General features: G+C 38.3%; 1 protein-coding gene across 1 annotated transcript in view; it reads left to right on the forward strand.

Moving 5' to 3' along the window:
• Positions 1-15005, forward strand: part of ITCH (itchy E3 ubiquitin protein ligase) — a gene marked incomplete at both ends in the record, with an annotated part of 70086 nt that overhangs the window by 20743 nt on the left and 34338 nt on the right. Inside the window, 5 exons of the mRNA XM_084248053.1 lie at positions 3607-3764; positions 4941-5130; positions 6293-6388; positions 8299-8473; positions 10537-10606. Of these exons, the coding sequence (XP_084104179.1) occupies positions 3607-3764; positions 4941-5130; positions 6293-6388; positions 8299-8473; positions 10537-10606 (689 nt within the window). The remainder of the gene's footprint in view (positions 1-3606; positions 3765-4940; positions 5131-6292; positions 6389-8298; positions 8474-10536; positions 10607-15005) is intronic.

The following is a 15005-nucleotide window of genomic DNA, read 5'->3' on the forward strand; positions in this document are numbered from 1 at the left end:
ATTTAGATCTCCTGCATTTATTTAATAATTTGGTACCGGAGAAGGGTATGAGAGAAGATTGGAAACTGATTTGGAGTTCATTTTTAGAGATGATCTTTGGAATGGTATTTGAAGCCCTGGGGGGGGGAAATCCATGGATAAGAAAAAGGAAGATGAGAAAAGAACCACAGGATTCTGTTAGCGAATGAGAGGAAGAGGACAAACTGAAGAAGGTTACTTAGGATGACAAGAGATACTCCCATATATTAATGGCAATAATCTCCAGAATGTGGGATTGAAGGTAATTTTTATTTCATAATTAGAAGTCATTTTTTCACTTTCAAAATCTTTTAGAAAGAAACAGAAAAATAGAAAAACAAATGCCTTGAAAAGGCAGGACATCAGATACTGCAGAAGAGAATCCGGGCTCATACTGCTCAAGCCAGGGAATAGTGTGAGGGGGGATATGAGGGGGTGGGGAAATCACATTAGAACTTCAGCTTATCTCAAGGTCAGAGTAGATTTAAAAAAAAAAACTAGGGCCTCCCTGGTGGCGCAAGGGGTTGAGATGCAACCTGTGAAGCTGTCCGGAGCCACTGCAACATGAGTTCAATCCCCAGCCTGGAAGCAACCCACATGGCACAGCAAACCTCTCCTGACTTGCCCGCTGCTCCCCGCAGCAGTGTATTTCAGTATATTCGCCTGTTCTGCTCCCCACTCTATCTCTGGTGAATCCTCTACTTCCCGCACCTCTGGCCTACACCCCAGTTCTTGTATGCATAAGCAAATAAATCTTAAAAAAAAAAAAAAAGAAAGAAATACACAGTGAATGACTATAATGTGAGGTAAGGGAAAAGCCCCCTATGTAAGTACGAAATGGTCAGTGCTTCATCCAGTCAAAGAGGTCACAATGGTTCTGGAAACTTTGGTGGCGGTTGTAAAGTTTTGGTGGGAATAACAATTTTGGTCATGGAGGAAACTTTAATGGTCATCGTGGTTTTGATGAAAGACATGGTAGTGGTGGATATGGTAGCAGTGAGGATGGCTATGATAAATTTGGTAATAATGGAAGCAGTTTTGGAAGTGGTGGAAGCTACAATAATTTTGGCAGTTACAGCAATCATTTTGGGTCTGTCAATCTGGGTCTATATAATTGTACAGGACTTAGTAAAAGTTCTATGTCCTACCAAATCAGTATTAATTTTTAATTTTATTTCTAACACCAGTACACCAATCCCAATGAAACTGTGGTGTAGGTTCTCATAGTCATCTGTCTCTTCTAATTTCTTAGTTCCCAGGAGACTTGAGCTATGATATCTTTTTTTTTTTTTTAAATGGAGGCATGTTTTATTTGTTTGTTTGTTTGTTTGTTTTGTTTATACATACACTGGGTACAGTCAGAAGCGCGGGAGGGTGAGAGAATTCACCAGAGCCAGAGCGGGAGCAGAACAGGCAGAAGGACTGAAGTACACTGCTGAGGGGAGCAGTGGGCAGCAGGAGAGGTCTGCGCGCCATGTGGGACCCTCCTCCAGTGACCAGGGAGCAGCTGGGGATCGAACTGGTGCCACAGAGGCCGCGGACAGCTTCGCAACCCAGCGCTCAACCACTGCGCCACCGGGGAGGCCCGCTATGATATCTTTTTAAGTACTCATTTCAGCAGCACATATGCTAACAAGTAAAAAGAAAAAAAAAAACAACTTTTTATCTTGTGAGTCACTGGCAATGGAAACTTAAGAACTTTTTCTTACTGGGCAAATTGGAAAATTTATCAGGATCTTTAGTAGAACAGTCTGCCCCTTTAATTTGAATCTTTAATTTGCTCTATTGAAATATACCTGATTTCTCAAGTGGAACATTCTCTAGCATTGCTTGTTTGCACTAGAGAATACTTTTAGAAAAAGTAAATGGGGCCTCCCCGGTGGCACAGCAGGTTGAGCGCAGCACCATGAAGCTGTCCACAGCCTCTGCAGCACGGGTTCGATTCCTGGCCGGCCAGGGAGATTCCCACATGGCGTGGCAGATCTCTCTAGTCGCGCCCGCTGCTCCCCTCAGCGGTGTAGAAAAGCCCTAGAGAACTTCTTGGGAACATAGTTTGAAAATGATATATTGGGCCTCCCCGGTGGCGCAGCGGTTGAGTGCTGGGTTGCGAAGCTGCCCGCGGCCTCTGCAGTGCTGGTTCGATCCCCAGCTACTCCCTGGCCACCGGAGAAGGGTCCCACATGGCGCGCAGACCTCTCCTGCCGCACGCTGCTCCCCTCAGCAGTGTACTTCGGTCCTTCTGCCTGCTCTGCTCCCTGCTCTGGCTCTGGTAAATTCTCTCACCCTCCCGCACTTCTGACTGTACCCAGTGCTTGTATAAATAAATAAATAAATCTTAAAAAAAAAAAAATGATATATTACAGGGTCCTGCCTCTATATTTTGGTTTCTTGAATCTTTTAGATTTTATTTTGTTCAGGCTTATTAAAGGTTCAGGAGGTTCAGTGAATAGTGTGTAGTAGTTTGCTGCTTGCCAGGTAGTAGATATCAGTGCCTAAGAGGATGAATCTCCATGCTGGCTAATTAACACTCTGCTTTTAATTTATGACCAGATCCTCTAGGAAAAGCAGTCAGATTGTATATATATATATTTTTTTTTTTTTAATAGAGGCATGTTTTATTTATTTATTTGTTTGTTTTGTTTTGTTTATACATGCACTGGGTACAGCCAGAAGCGCGGGAGGGTGAGAGAATTCACCAGAGCCAGAGCGGGGAGCAGAGCAGGCAGAAGGACCGAAGTACACTGCTGAGGGGAGCAGCAGGCGGCAGGAGAGGTCTGCGCGCCATGTGGGACCCTCCTCTGGTGGCCGGGGAGCAGCCGGGGATCGAACTGGCGCCGCAGAGGCCGCAGGCAGCTTCGCAACCCAGCGCTCAACCGCTGCGCCACAGGGGAGGCCCGCAGTCAGATTATATTTTGCTGACAGTAGTAGTAATGGTGACTCTGACATTTCTTATTAATGTCCCTATGCCTCCACCCACCCTTCCTTTATTTCCTTCCAGTTGATATCATTCCTCTTAGGAAGTGATAGCTCCTTTAAAGAAAGATCTGTGGGTACCTGTACTCTATTTGTACATTTTATATGCCATTTGCTGAAATGAGCAATGGTTAGAGCACCCTGCCCCTAGGAAATAAGTGTACTTTTTCTCTTGCCATGAAGCAGTCAACCCTGCCCCAAACCTGAATAATATTAAGAGCCAGCAGAAACCAGGAAAATGATGATGGTGAAGTTATCTATGCCCTTTTAAGATACTGAGATTTTGAGAATTTGACTCTGTTCTACTTATGCAGTGGCTCCGAAGACTAATTTGAAATATAAATCAGCATATCTAATAGTTTTGAGTGGTCTGAGGTGTTCTTGTGCCATTGGGCAACTGCTCACTCTTTCAGGGTGGTCTCTAAGGATTATATATAAGACTCTACCCAAAAAGGATGTTTATGTATTTCATAATACTGGCCAGAAAAAGGGAATCTTTTGTCAAGCTTCTAAAATCTTAAGTTTTCATCTCCTGCTGTTGTTGTTTGTTGTTGTAGTTAAATTCAAAAAGCATTCTTTTTCTCTTTTCCTCTCCTTTCCTCCCTTCTTACCCAGAGTGAACACAAGTGGATCAGATGACCCTGAGGATGCAGGGTCTGGTGAAAATAGGAGGGTCAATGGGAATAATTCTCCATCACTTTCAAATGGCGGTTTTAAGCCTTCTAGGCCTCCAAGACCTTCACGACCACCTCCTCCTACCCCACGTAGACCAGGTGTGTATTCCAGGCATACACTAGGGACGTAGCTCTCAGTAGTATGATTATCAATAATGTTCTATTTTGAAATTGATATACAGGGAAGTGTCAGGTTTAGGCTGGTTTTCTGGCAGTATTTTATATTTTAGCTAAGAATGATCTTTCTGTGATTAACTATAGAAAATGCCTTTTTTCCTAAGATTTTCCTCCAGGGGAGGTCATTGAAGCAATGTTGAGAATGAAAATTTTGTGCATTATATTAATATAGGCAGTATAGATGAGATTGCAGCTTTCTGGTGGGATTGTAACTGGAATAAAGCATGTCTTATAGTCAAGGATCTGGTTGCTTAGTCTCATTATATTCTTTAAAAAGACAGTTACTAAATGGCAAATAATCCAACCAGATAAATGATACTCAGATTTTAAAGCAAAAAATATATATATAACAAATGAACATATTTCATGTGGTAAAAATGTTAACATCTGATTAGCCAAAACAAATCCTTTATTTTTTATTTTTCCTTCTGCTAGGATGAACAGAGAATGAATGTAAAGGAATTCAATATTGGAAGCGTAAACTGGTTGTTGAGATATCATTTTATTAAATGATTTTAATTATACATCTTCCTCCTTTTTTTGTAGATAATTGTGTTAACACTATATTCCTAGTCTTTAAGGTCATAAACTACTTTTCATAATATTAGTGACTTCCTTCAGGAATTGTTTTATCAACAAGTATTTCCTGAATGTGTAATATGTACTTCAACAGTAATATTCTTGCAAATAGTTAATCAGTCATATCCTATATTAAAACTACTATCAAAATTTGTTTTCTGAACTGCAGGTTTTCATAGGAAAGACCATTTTTATGATCTAGAAAATTGCTAAATGAACTTATTATACCAAGGGATACCAACACTTTCCTATTCTAAAAGTTTTTGCTTACTGTGGCATCAGGAAATTAGAATCTATATATGCTTTGTAACTAAAAGAGGTAATGGGATAGACTAAAAAGTTGTGAATGAGCCTATTAAGTAGGGTCATTGTCTATATCCCATTATTTTAAGTAATTTCACCTGCCTATCTATATCTCAATTTATATTTGTCATCTACCTTTTTATCTTTTAAAATTGAAATTCTATTTCGAATTCAGATTTTTGAAAACAAAAGATTGTTTTCCTAAATCTTTTATAGCATCTGTGAATGGTTCACCATCTGCCACTTCTGAAAGTGATGGATCTAGTACTGGCTCTCTGCCACCAACAAATACAAATTCAAATACATCTGAGGGAGCAGCGTCTGGATTGATAATTCCTCTTACTATATCTGGAGGCTCAGGCCCTAGGCCATTAAATCCTGTACCTCAAGCTCCCCTGCCACCTGGGTGAGTAACTGGTTTTGGTTGACATTTTTTTTTGGGAGGCATCTGCATATACTTATTAATAGTGAAAATGGTACTAAACTCCATTCTTTAAAAAATTGTCTTCAGGCAATTGTAACTGATTTTAGGGATGTGGAGTCAAACTGTACCCAAAAACTTGCCACATTTGAAATTCCCCCCACCCTTTTCCAAAGCAAAATGGGGGGAAATTTTTTTTTAAGGACTCTAAACCATAAAGTTAGCTAAGACCAAGTAATAAAATAGTCACCTAACTCATAATTTCTTTTTCTTCAAAGGGAAAAAAAATAACTTTTTAAAATTAAAAACTTTTCCCTCATAAAGCCATTATAGAAAGTAATACTATTTAATTAGTTTTTATAATCCCTTTTAATCTGAATGTTTTTAACATTAATAACCCTAGTTATTTATATGTATATACATTGTAGTGTTCAAATTAATCCAGAGCTCAGAAAGCTAATCAGAATTAAACAAGTGACTGATAAACCTGTCATGATGAGAATTCTAATTGCTAAATAGATTTTATATTGTTTGTGACAATAGTTAGGCTATTTACCTTTTGGCAAGCCTAATGGGAAGCCACATTAAAAAGTTGCTTGTGCAACAGATTGGCAAGGAATAACTGGGCGCTCTTAGAAGTAATTGGCCTATCTAAGTTAGGATGGTTTTCCTATCTTCACTTTGGGGATAAACCTACCAAGATGACAAGATAATCAGATTAAATTTCTTTATAGTACTGTGCAGAGGTACATTGGATAAAGTCTTATTGTTTGATTCCAGTTTGTCTAGAACCCAAACAGTCCTTTTTCTTTCAGTAGCAACTCAGTCTTTCTACAGATTTCATAACCTTAATTACAACTTTCTTTTTATCTCAGGTCCTGAGATAGAGTTTGTCTCTGGAATGCATCAGCCTTTAACCTCTTTAGAAATACAACTCATCTCCTAGAGCATATACTTGTATCAGAAGAAATCTCATCCACTGTATTTATCACCCTCAAGATAACATTTTTTTGACTATTCCTAAATTCTTTTGGTATCTTCTTTGTATACTGACATGCTTATTTTCCTTAGTTTTATAATATGGTAATATAAGAGAAAAAGGCAGAGACAAGTACCATACCAGTCCTCTTTAAATTTTGTGTTTAAGTTGGGAGCAAAGAGTGGACCAGCATGGGCGAGTTTACTATGTAGACCATATTGAGAAAAGAACCACGTGGGATAGACCGGAACCTCTGCCCCCTGGGTAAGTATCCTAATTAAAGAAGGAAAAAAACCTTTCTAGATTACATATATATATTTTATATATGTGTGTGTGTGTGTGTATGTGTGTATATATTTACACACACACATAAACACACACACACACACACATATACCCATATGTAAATTTTATATAAAATCTTCCCTACATTTCTGCTTTTCCTCTTGATAGTCTTTTGTGGTGGGTACAAAGTAGAAAGAAAGAGTAAGAGAATTCACTGAGCATGATGAGTGATTTTTATTTTCACTCATTTCTGACTTAAAGATTCCATAGGTTTTGCTGCTTCCAGGTTTTTCTTTCTGAACTTTACCTGACTCAAACCATAGAGTACTGGGATTAGTTTCTTCAAGAGTAATTATTTGAGAAAGAGTTATAGCCCCTATCCATATATATGAGGGAAAAGTTCCTATTTTGTTAAAAACAAAAACAAAACTTCATTGTTATAGTGAAGTCATTACAAAGTATTTGGGGAAATAAATAAATATGTGGTGTTGGGCATTTAACATTTATATTGTATAAAATGTTGGGAAGAATATATTTTTTATTCAAGGCAATAAAACAGTAGCAAACGGAAATTTTTAACCTTGCTAGTAATCTTAATTACATTCTTTAAAGGTACAGTTTTACTTGTTAAGTTAGTAGATGATATCCAGTATTGGTAAGCTTGTAGAGGAACTTTATCACCTAACATTGTTAGTAGGAGTATAAATTATAGTTACAGCTCTTACAGAAAAAGTGTAACCATAATAATGCACATACCCTAAGTAATTCTCTCTAGGAAATTTATCCTGAAGAAATAATTCAAGAGGGGCCTCCCTGGTGGTGCAGGCGGTTGAGCACAGCGCTGTGAGGTTCAATTCTGGCTGGCTAGGGAGATAACTACATGGCGCAGCAGACCTCTCCTGTCTCATCCATTGCTCCCATCAGCAGTGTATTTTGTTCAGTATGCCTGTTCTGTTCCCCACTCTGTCTCTGGTGAATCCTCTCACCCTCCCGCACATCTGGTCTGTACCCTGGTTCTTGTATGCATGAATAATTAAATCTTTTTTTTTTTTTAAAAAGAAATAATTCAAGATAAGAAAAACAATGTACTAAGTATTTATTATTTTACTCCTTTTAATATCAGAGTATTGATGATACATATTCCTAAAAGCCAATCACCAAATTGTTGTATCAGTGCTTAATATTATGTACCTATTTGAAATGATAAAAAAGATAGTTCCCTTACTGTGAAAAAGTGCTTTTTGATATTTGTGTAAAGCTATATATATAATTGTGTCCCTATTAGAATTGGAACAGTCAAAGGAACACTGAAAAGAAAGTTAACTTTTCTCCTAATGACTGAGATTTATTCCCTGAATATACATTATGTTTTAAGACTCTGACTGATAGACCTTAAGGACTTTTTTTTAAAAAGATTTATTTACGCATACAAGAACTGGGGTACAGGCCAGAGGTGTGGGGGTTGAGAGGATTCACCAGAGACAGAGTGGGGAGCAGAACAGATGGATTGACTGAAATGCACTGCTGAGGGGAGCAGCTGGTGGGAGAAACAGGAGAGCTCTGCTGCGCCATGTGGGTAGCTCCCTGGCTGGGGATCAAACTCGTGCTGCTGTGGCTGCAGATAGCTTCATAGGTTGCGTCTTAACCTCTTGCACCACCAGAGAGGCCCCTTGAGGACTTTTCAAGAAAAAAATTTGAAGAGGCATCTCTGTTAAGTTCATTGATAGATTGCTTAAAAATTGGTAAAATGAAAAACTGCAAGTAAATCAAAAGTAGTTTCTCAAGGTAAAATCTTACAAATATGCACCAGGGTCAGTGCGAAATTCTTGTTTGTTTAATATCTGTTTCAGAAGTATTTGTTGAATTAGGTTGTTTTTGTATTTATTTAGCTGGGAACGGCGAGTTGACAACATGGGACGTATTTATTATGTTGACCATTTCACAAGAACAACAACGTGGCAGAGGCCAACATTGGAATCTGTACGGAACTATGAACAGTGGCAGCTCCAACGTAGTCAGCTTCAAGGAGCAATGCAGCAATTTAACCAGAGATTCATTTATGGGGTGAGCAACTTATTACATAATAAGCTGAATATGAGTATTTGCTATCACCATAACAGTTATCACTCACTAATACAGATAAATTCACTGTTATCAGCAGCCTTCACTACCTGGTAATGACTAAGAAAGATAACTTGTTTCATATAACAGTTTTTCCTGCCATCTTCTGTAAAACAGCCATCACAGGATTGTTTTGACGGTTTTGACCATCCTTTATATCTACCTCTCTTTGTATTTTTATAGACCCCCATCTTATTTATGCTTCACAATAATACTGTGTTTTGGGGGCCTTCCTGGTGGCGCAGGGGTTAAAGTCCCAGCACTATCAGCTGCTACTGCAGCATGAGTTTGATCCCCACCAAGGGAACTAACCCACATGGCCTGCAGATCTCTCCAGTCTCTTCTGTTACTCCTATCAGCAGTGTATTTCATCAGTCTGCCTGTTCTGCTCCCCATTCTGTCTCTGGTGAATCCTCTCACCCCTCCCCTCCCACCTTTGGCATACACCCCAGCTCTTGTATGCATAAATAAATTAAATAAATCTTAAAAACTTTCAGTAAGTCAACCCAGTTTCTTTAATAAGTCAATGTCAGTAGTATGGGGGTAAAAAAAAAACAAAAAACAACAGAAGAACTGCTATAGGTTGAGACTTTAAGAAATTCAACCAAATGTAATGTAAGGACTTCGTATTCTGATTAGAACAAATAATCAGAGGCAGTTAATTTGGGGTTGGGTATTAGATGATAGAATTAACTAGATTCTTATCTAGGTGTTTTAATGGTCTTGTTATTATATAAGAAAATGTCTACAAATTTTAGAAAGGCACACTAAAGTACATAGGGATTAAAAAAAGATATCTGATTTTTGCTTTAGCAAAGAGTAGGTACAAAAAAATAATTATTGAGTCTTGGTGCTGGATATATGTGGTATATTGTCCTATTGTATTTTTTTAAGCTATTATAGTTATTTATTTATTTATTTATTTATTTATTTATTTATTTATTTATTTATGTTTTGCCTTACTGGTGAAGGGCTTAACCAGGTCTTGCTAACCAGTAACAAATTATCCCCACTTTATTATACATTTATTATACATTTTAACCAAAACACAATCATTGAGAGATTTGGTGCAATGTGATATTTGCGAACAAATATTTTTTAAAAAAAGATTTATTTATTTATGCATACAAGAATGGGTACAGGCCAGAGGTGTGGGCAGTGAGAGGATCCACTAGAGACAAGAGTGGGGAACAGAACAGGCAGATTGACTAAAGTACACTGCTGAGGGGAGCAGCGGGTGAGACAGGAGAGGTCTGCTGCGCCATGTGGTTTGCTCCTTGGCTGGGGATTGAACTTGTGCTGCAGAGCCTGGGGTTAGCTTCGTAAGTTGCGTCTTAACCCCTTGCATCACCAGGGAGGCCCCTACAAACAAAAATTTAAGGCGTCCTCTATACAATTCTAGGCTTGTTCAGCTCCTTTTAACTGGAATTCTTATCTTTTTCTTATTTGACAGCCTGTTCTTGATTCCCCCATCTCTTCCCACAATTCTTTATGTATACCATGTTCTATGTGTGAACTTCTCTTTTCAAGTTAGAAATACAAGATTTCTTACAGTCATCTGATAACACCGAGTACTGTTATTAATAAATGACTTTTTCGGGCGGAGAGGGGAGGGATTGGGGTCAAAATAAGGGGGTTGCAATTGTATGGGGAATATAAAAATAAAATTTATTTTTAAAAAATGACTTTTTCAGGGATCACAGTTATTTAATTTATTGATCTGTAGCTAAAGAACTAAAAATGGTCATTTGGGGGTAAGGATTATGTATTTGTGATATTTGAATTTCAAATAATTTTAAAAATTAAATAATGTTTGCCAAGATTTACTTTTTTCCACCAGAGTGTATTGGCATTTATGCAGGATTGTGTGACACTTCCCTTAGATGTGAGCTCTGTAAGAATGTATTATGTTGTACAAGGCCAGGAAAGATGTATCAGACTATATGGTTGCTCTCAGATTGTCTGTTTAAGTTGTTCATTGTTTCACCATTTCATATTCTTTTTAGAATCAAGATTTGTTTGCTACATCACAAAATAAAGAATTTGATCCTCTTGGTCCCCTGCCACCTGGATGGGGTAAGTCACATGAACTTCTTTCATTGAATTCATTCATTTTAGAAATAAAATATTTGTAGATGGCACCCTGATCTTGCTTGAGTGAATAACTTGGAAGCTTTTGGGGTGTGTTGGTTTAATTCATTATACCATATGGGCATTAGATTTCCCGAAAGCTCTAAGTTGACTCTTTTACTATAGTAAACTTACTGAAATTTTAGAATTATTTTACTCTTCCAAAGTTTAAAAATATTTTGTTCACACAGCAATAAAAAGAAATTGATTATTGATAGAACAGTCTAGGTGGATATTGAGGGCATTGTGCTTAGTGAAAAACATAAATTTCAGAAGATAACATCCTGTGAGTAATAATTTTGTAACATCCTGTGAGTAATAATTACTTCAAAATATGAAGTTTAAAGTATTTAGAACTCATTGGTGCTTACAAAACACAGCTCAGCATTTGATTGAGTTGACATTATCTGAAAGAAAAGTGAAAACAGGGTTATGATAAGATGGTGACTTTGTGTTGACACCATGTAACACATGAGAATGCTGTATTCTAGTACATTTGGTTATAGGCCTTGTTAATAGATTTTAAGGTGGGCCTACACTACCAAAGTTTAAATTTTATTGTATAACACTATACAACTTATAATGCTGTAACAATGTTCCTGAATAAACAAGGCAATATTGAAAGACTTCTGCGTAGCAGCCAAAGTGAATATAGCAAGTGGAAAACAGCAAAGTAAAGCAACTTAGAAAACCAGTTGAAGTTTTTATATTCAAGAGTTGCAGACACTTCAGAACATTAAGCTAAATTTAGAAAGGGATATTTCTAGGTGTTTGTTGGGAAGCATTGGTTCCCAAGAGTGATTGCTCTATCATTACTCTGAGGAATGGAGGAAAAAATTGATGTATTAGGAAGATCACATGAATCTGGGAATAAATGATTGTTACTATATAAGTCTGCCTTTGAGAAACCCATTGTTCTTAAGTTATTTATCCTTAACACTCCTGTGAGTCAGGTAAAAAAAGAAAAGGTAATAGGTCATATCTACAACTGTTATTGTTACTAGCTGTAATAAATGGGGATTTTATGAAAGTTGAGAATTATTAACTTCCCCAAAACCTGACACTCTGGGAAAGGGTCTTTCGGCTCTGCTGGAGTCTCAGGTTGGACAGTGTGTGGTTGATAGGAAGTAAAAGGGAATGTTGCCCTTGTGGCATATTGAATTAGATCTGTCAGATTGTAGTCCCAGCCATGATGGTGTTTCCCCACTTTATCCTAGAATTGTTGTATGTCTGTGTTATAGAGGGGAAATTAACTCATTAAACCGTTATATCTGAAGGTCCATGTATTTATCTTCTTAATTTTATTGCAGAAAAAATATGACCCAATTTTTTGTCAGGAATAGACCATTTCACTGCTTAGACAGAAAAGCTGTAAGAAAAATAGCTTCTTGCTCACAGAAGCATAAATTAAAAAGTTTTTCCTGCAACTTAATTCTTATCTCCTGTATTTATCATTATCCTCATCATTAGGAGCATTCTCATTTTTACTTTAGCCCACACCACCTCCCTAAAATACTGCCTCTGAAGTCTTAATCCTACCTTATCCAGATTATAAGAATCTTGCCTTGTTTATTTTACATTCTGCTCATTATTTTTAGGTTCACTTCTAAAGTTGTAGTGTGCCCTTCTTCCTAAATGAGTTTATGATCGTGCTGTTATTCAGACCAAGCACTGCTTTATGACTGTCCGCCTTTCAGGCACATACCTTTATTTGTAGAACTAGTGACAACATTGGTACTGTAACAAATGAGATATACCCTCAAGATTTACCCAGGAAATAAAACCCCAGTTTTCAACCTCTTTTGAGTTCTGAAGTTGATAACATTACTTATGTGACTATATGTATATTTAAATTCACTTTCTTACCCTTTTTTATATGCTTGAATTACATCTTACACATTATATCTGACAGTGAAGAATTTCTAACACATGCAGTCTGTACAGGCTGGAGAGCAAGGAATTCTTTTAGTTTAACAATGTTGTCTAACAGGACCAACTTTGTGTAGTTGGTTTACCCATCAAAGATAAAGATATTTTCTCATTTTCATAGTAGTTGTGAAAGAAAACAAAACAGCCAAGAAGCTTCAGTTTTTTACTGTTTTACTCATCAACTCAGGAAGTATGCTGATCTATCAGGTTTGATGTTCAGTAATTTCAGTATTGTTTACCATGTGATTTTTCAACAAAGAAATCAGCTCTACAGACACAGTACTTCCTCTCATTAAAGCAGATGAGCCTTCAGTTTGCAAGTGGATCCGCCTTTGAAATTTTGTTTTTCACAGCCTTTTCCAAGAAATGCTGATTTCAGCAGTACATACCTAGAACATGCATAGTTTTCTGTTAACTTAATCTTGTCTCATGTTAGCTTTTGAAGTGAAAATAAACCTCTTACCTGGAAATCTACCTTACATGGCAGATAAAAAATGAAAATATGCTCAGTTGTGCACTTAAGTTATTATTTTTAGATTATAATAATTACTTTAAGATTATTAGGATACAAGAAAATTTGTTGACTCTGTAAGTATTTTAGAAAAATTAAACTTATTATGACTGCCAAGAACATTAACATATTTTATTATAAAGTAGCCAGCAGTAGCACTAGCCAGCAGTAGTACTGTAAATGCTTCTTTCTGCCTCAGAGACAGCCTTAAAGTTACATGCTTCCATATTCAGGATGCCATCACAAGGGACACCAGTTAATATTCAGAGTGTGTCCAAAAAATGCAGAGTTGCCTTTTTCTCTATATTATGTATATCTGGACTTCTAGTTCCATTTTAGGATCAGCTGATGTAGAAAGTAACTAATGTCAGGAACAGATTCACAGTACTAACCAGTATATCTCTTCTAACTGCATATTATCACTGCTATTTGAAATTAGAGAATCAGTGCTAGAAGTAAAATTTAACAAATGCTGACCTAAAAAAGCTATGTAATTTGGCCTAAGATTCATCTTTCAGTGTCTTGCTTAAAGATCCAAGGGGTCTACTCGGTGTAAAAAAATAATAACAGTACAAAACACAACAAAGCAAAAACAGACAATTATAAATCAGAGACGTACTGCAGGGGAGGAGGAGGGAGAGGGAACAGGGAGGGAGGGAAGAGAACAGGGGACTGAGATGATGGTGCACAAGTGCATTGGTGAAGGAAATTCCATGGGCACTACACCTGAGGGGGTGAGGGGAAGCAAATATTGTTTTAAAATGAACAATGATGTAAAAAAAATTAAAAAAAAACCAAGGTTTCTAAATTAATGTTTGAAAAATGGATATCAACATTCAGGAGGGTGAGAGGATTCATCAGAGACAGAGCAGGGAACAGAATAGGCAGACTGACGAAATACACTGCTGAGGGGAGCAGCGGGCACGACAGGAGAGGTCTGCTGTGCCATGTGGGACCCTCGCCAGCCGGGTGTAAAAATTGATTTTATCAGCATGGAGTTGAGCTTAAAATTTTGTTTGAAGGGCCTCCCCTGGTGGCACAGGTGGTTGAGTGCAGCGCTGTGAAGCTGTCCACAGCCTTTGCAGCACCGGTTCCTTCCTGGCCGGCTGGCGAGGGTCCCACATGGCACAGCAGACCTCTCCTGTCGTGCCCGCTGTTCCCCTCAGCAGTGTATTTCGTCAGTCTGCCTATTCTGTTCCCTGCTCTGTCTCTGATGAATCCTCTCACCCTCCCGAACATCTGACCTGTACCCCGGTTCTTTCATTTAAAAAAATTTTTTTTGTTTGAAAATTGCTAATTTTTAGAAACTATGCCTTTTTTTTAACGATTTATTTATTTATTTATTATTTATTTATTTATACAAGCACTGGGTACAGTCAGAAGCACGGGAGGGTGAGAGAATTCACCAGAGCGGGGACCAGACCAGGCAGAAGGACCGAAGGACACTGCTGAGGGGAGCAGCGGGCGGCAGGAGAGGTCTGAGCGCCATGTGGGACCCTCCTCCGGTGGCCGGGGAGCAACTGGGGATCGAGCCGGCTTTGCAGAGGCTGCAGGCAGCTTCGCAACCCAGCGCTCAACCGCTGCGCCACCGGGGAGGCCCAGAAACTATGCCTTTTTAAAAGTTGGAATCCACTCTGTATTCTAATACTTCAGCTATATTCTTTGAGAGATCTTGGCCAAATTATAAAGTTCAGATACAGGGCCTCCCTGGTGGCGCAAAGGGTTAAGATGCAACCTATGAAGCTATATGCAGCCATTGCAGCACGAATTCGATCCCCAGCCGACCAGGGAGCAACCCACATGGCTCAGCAGACCTCTCCTGACTCCCCTCAGCAGTGTATTTCCGTCAATCTGCATGGTCTGTTCCCCACTCTGTCTCTGGTGAGTCCTCTCATCCCCTGCACC

This window comes from Talpa europaea, assembly GCF_964194135.1.
Source record: "Talpa europaea genome assembly, chromosome: 11".
In the NCBI taxonomy this organism is placed as follows: Eukaryota; Metazoa; Chordata; class Mammalia; order Eulipotyphla; family Talpidae; genus Talpa; species Talpa europaea.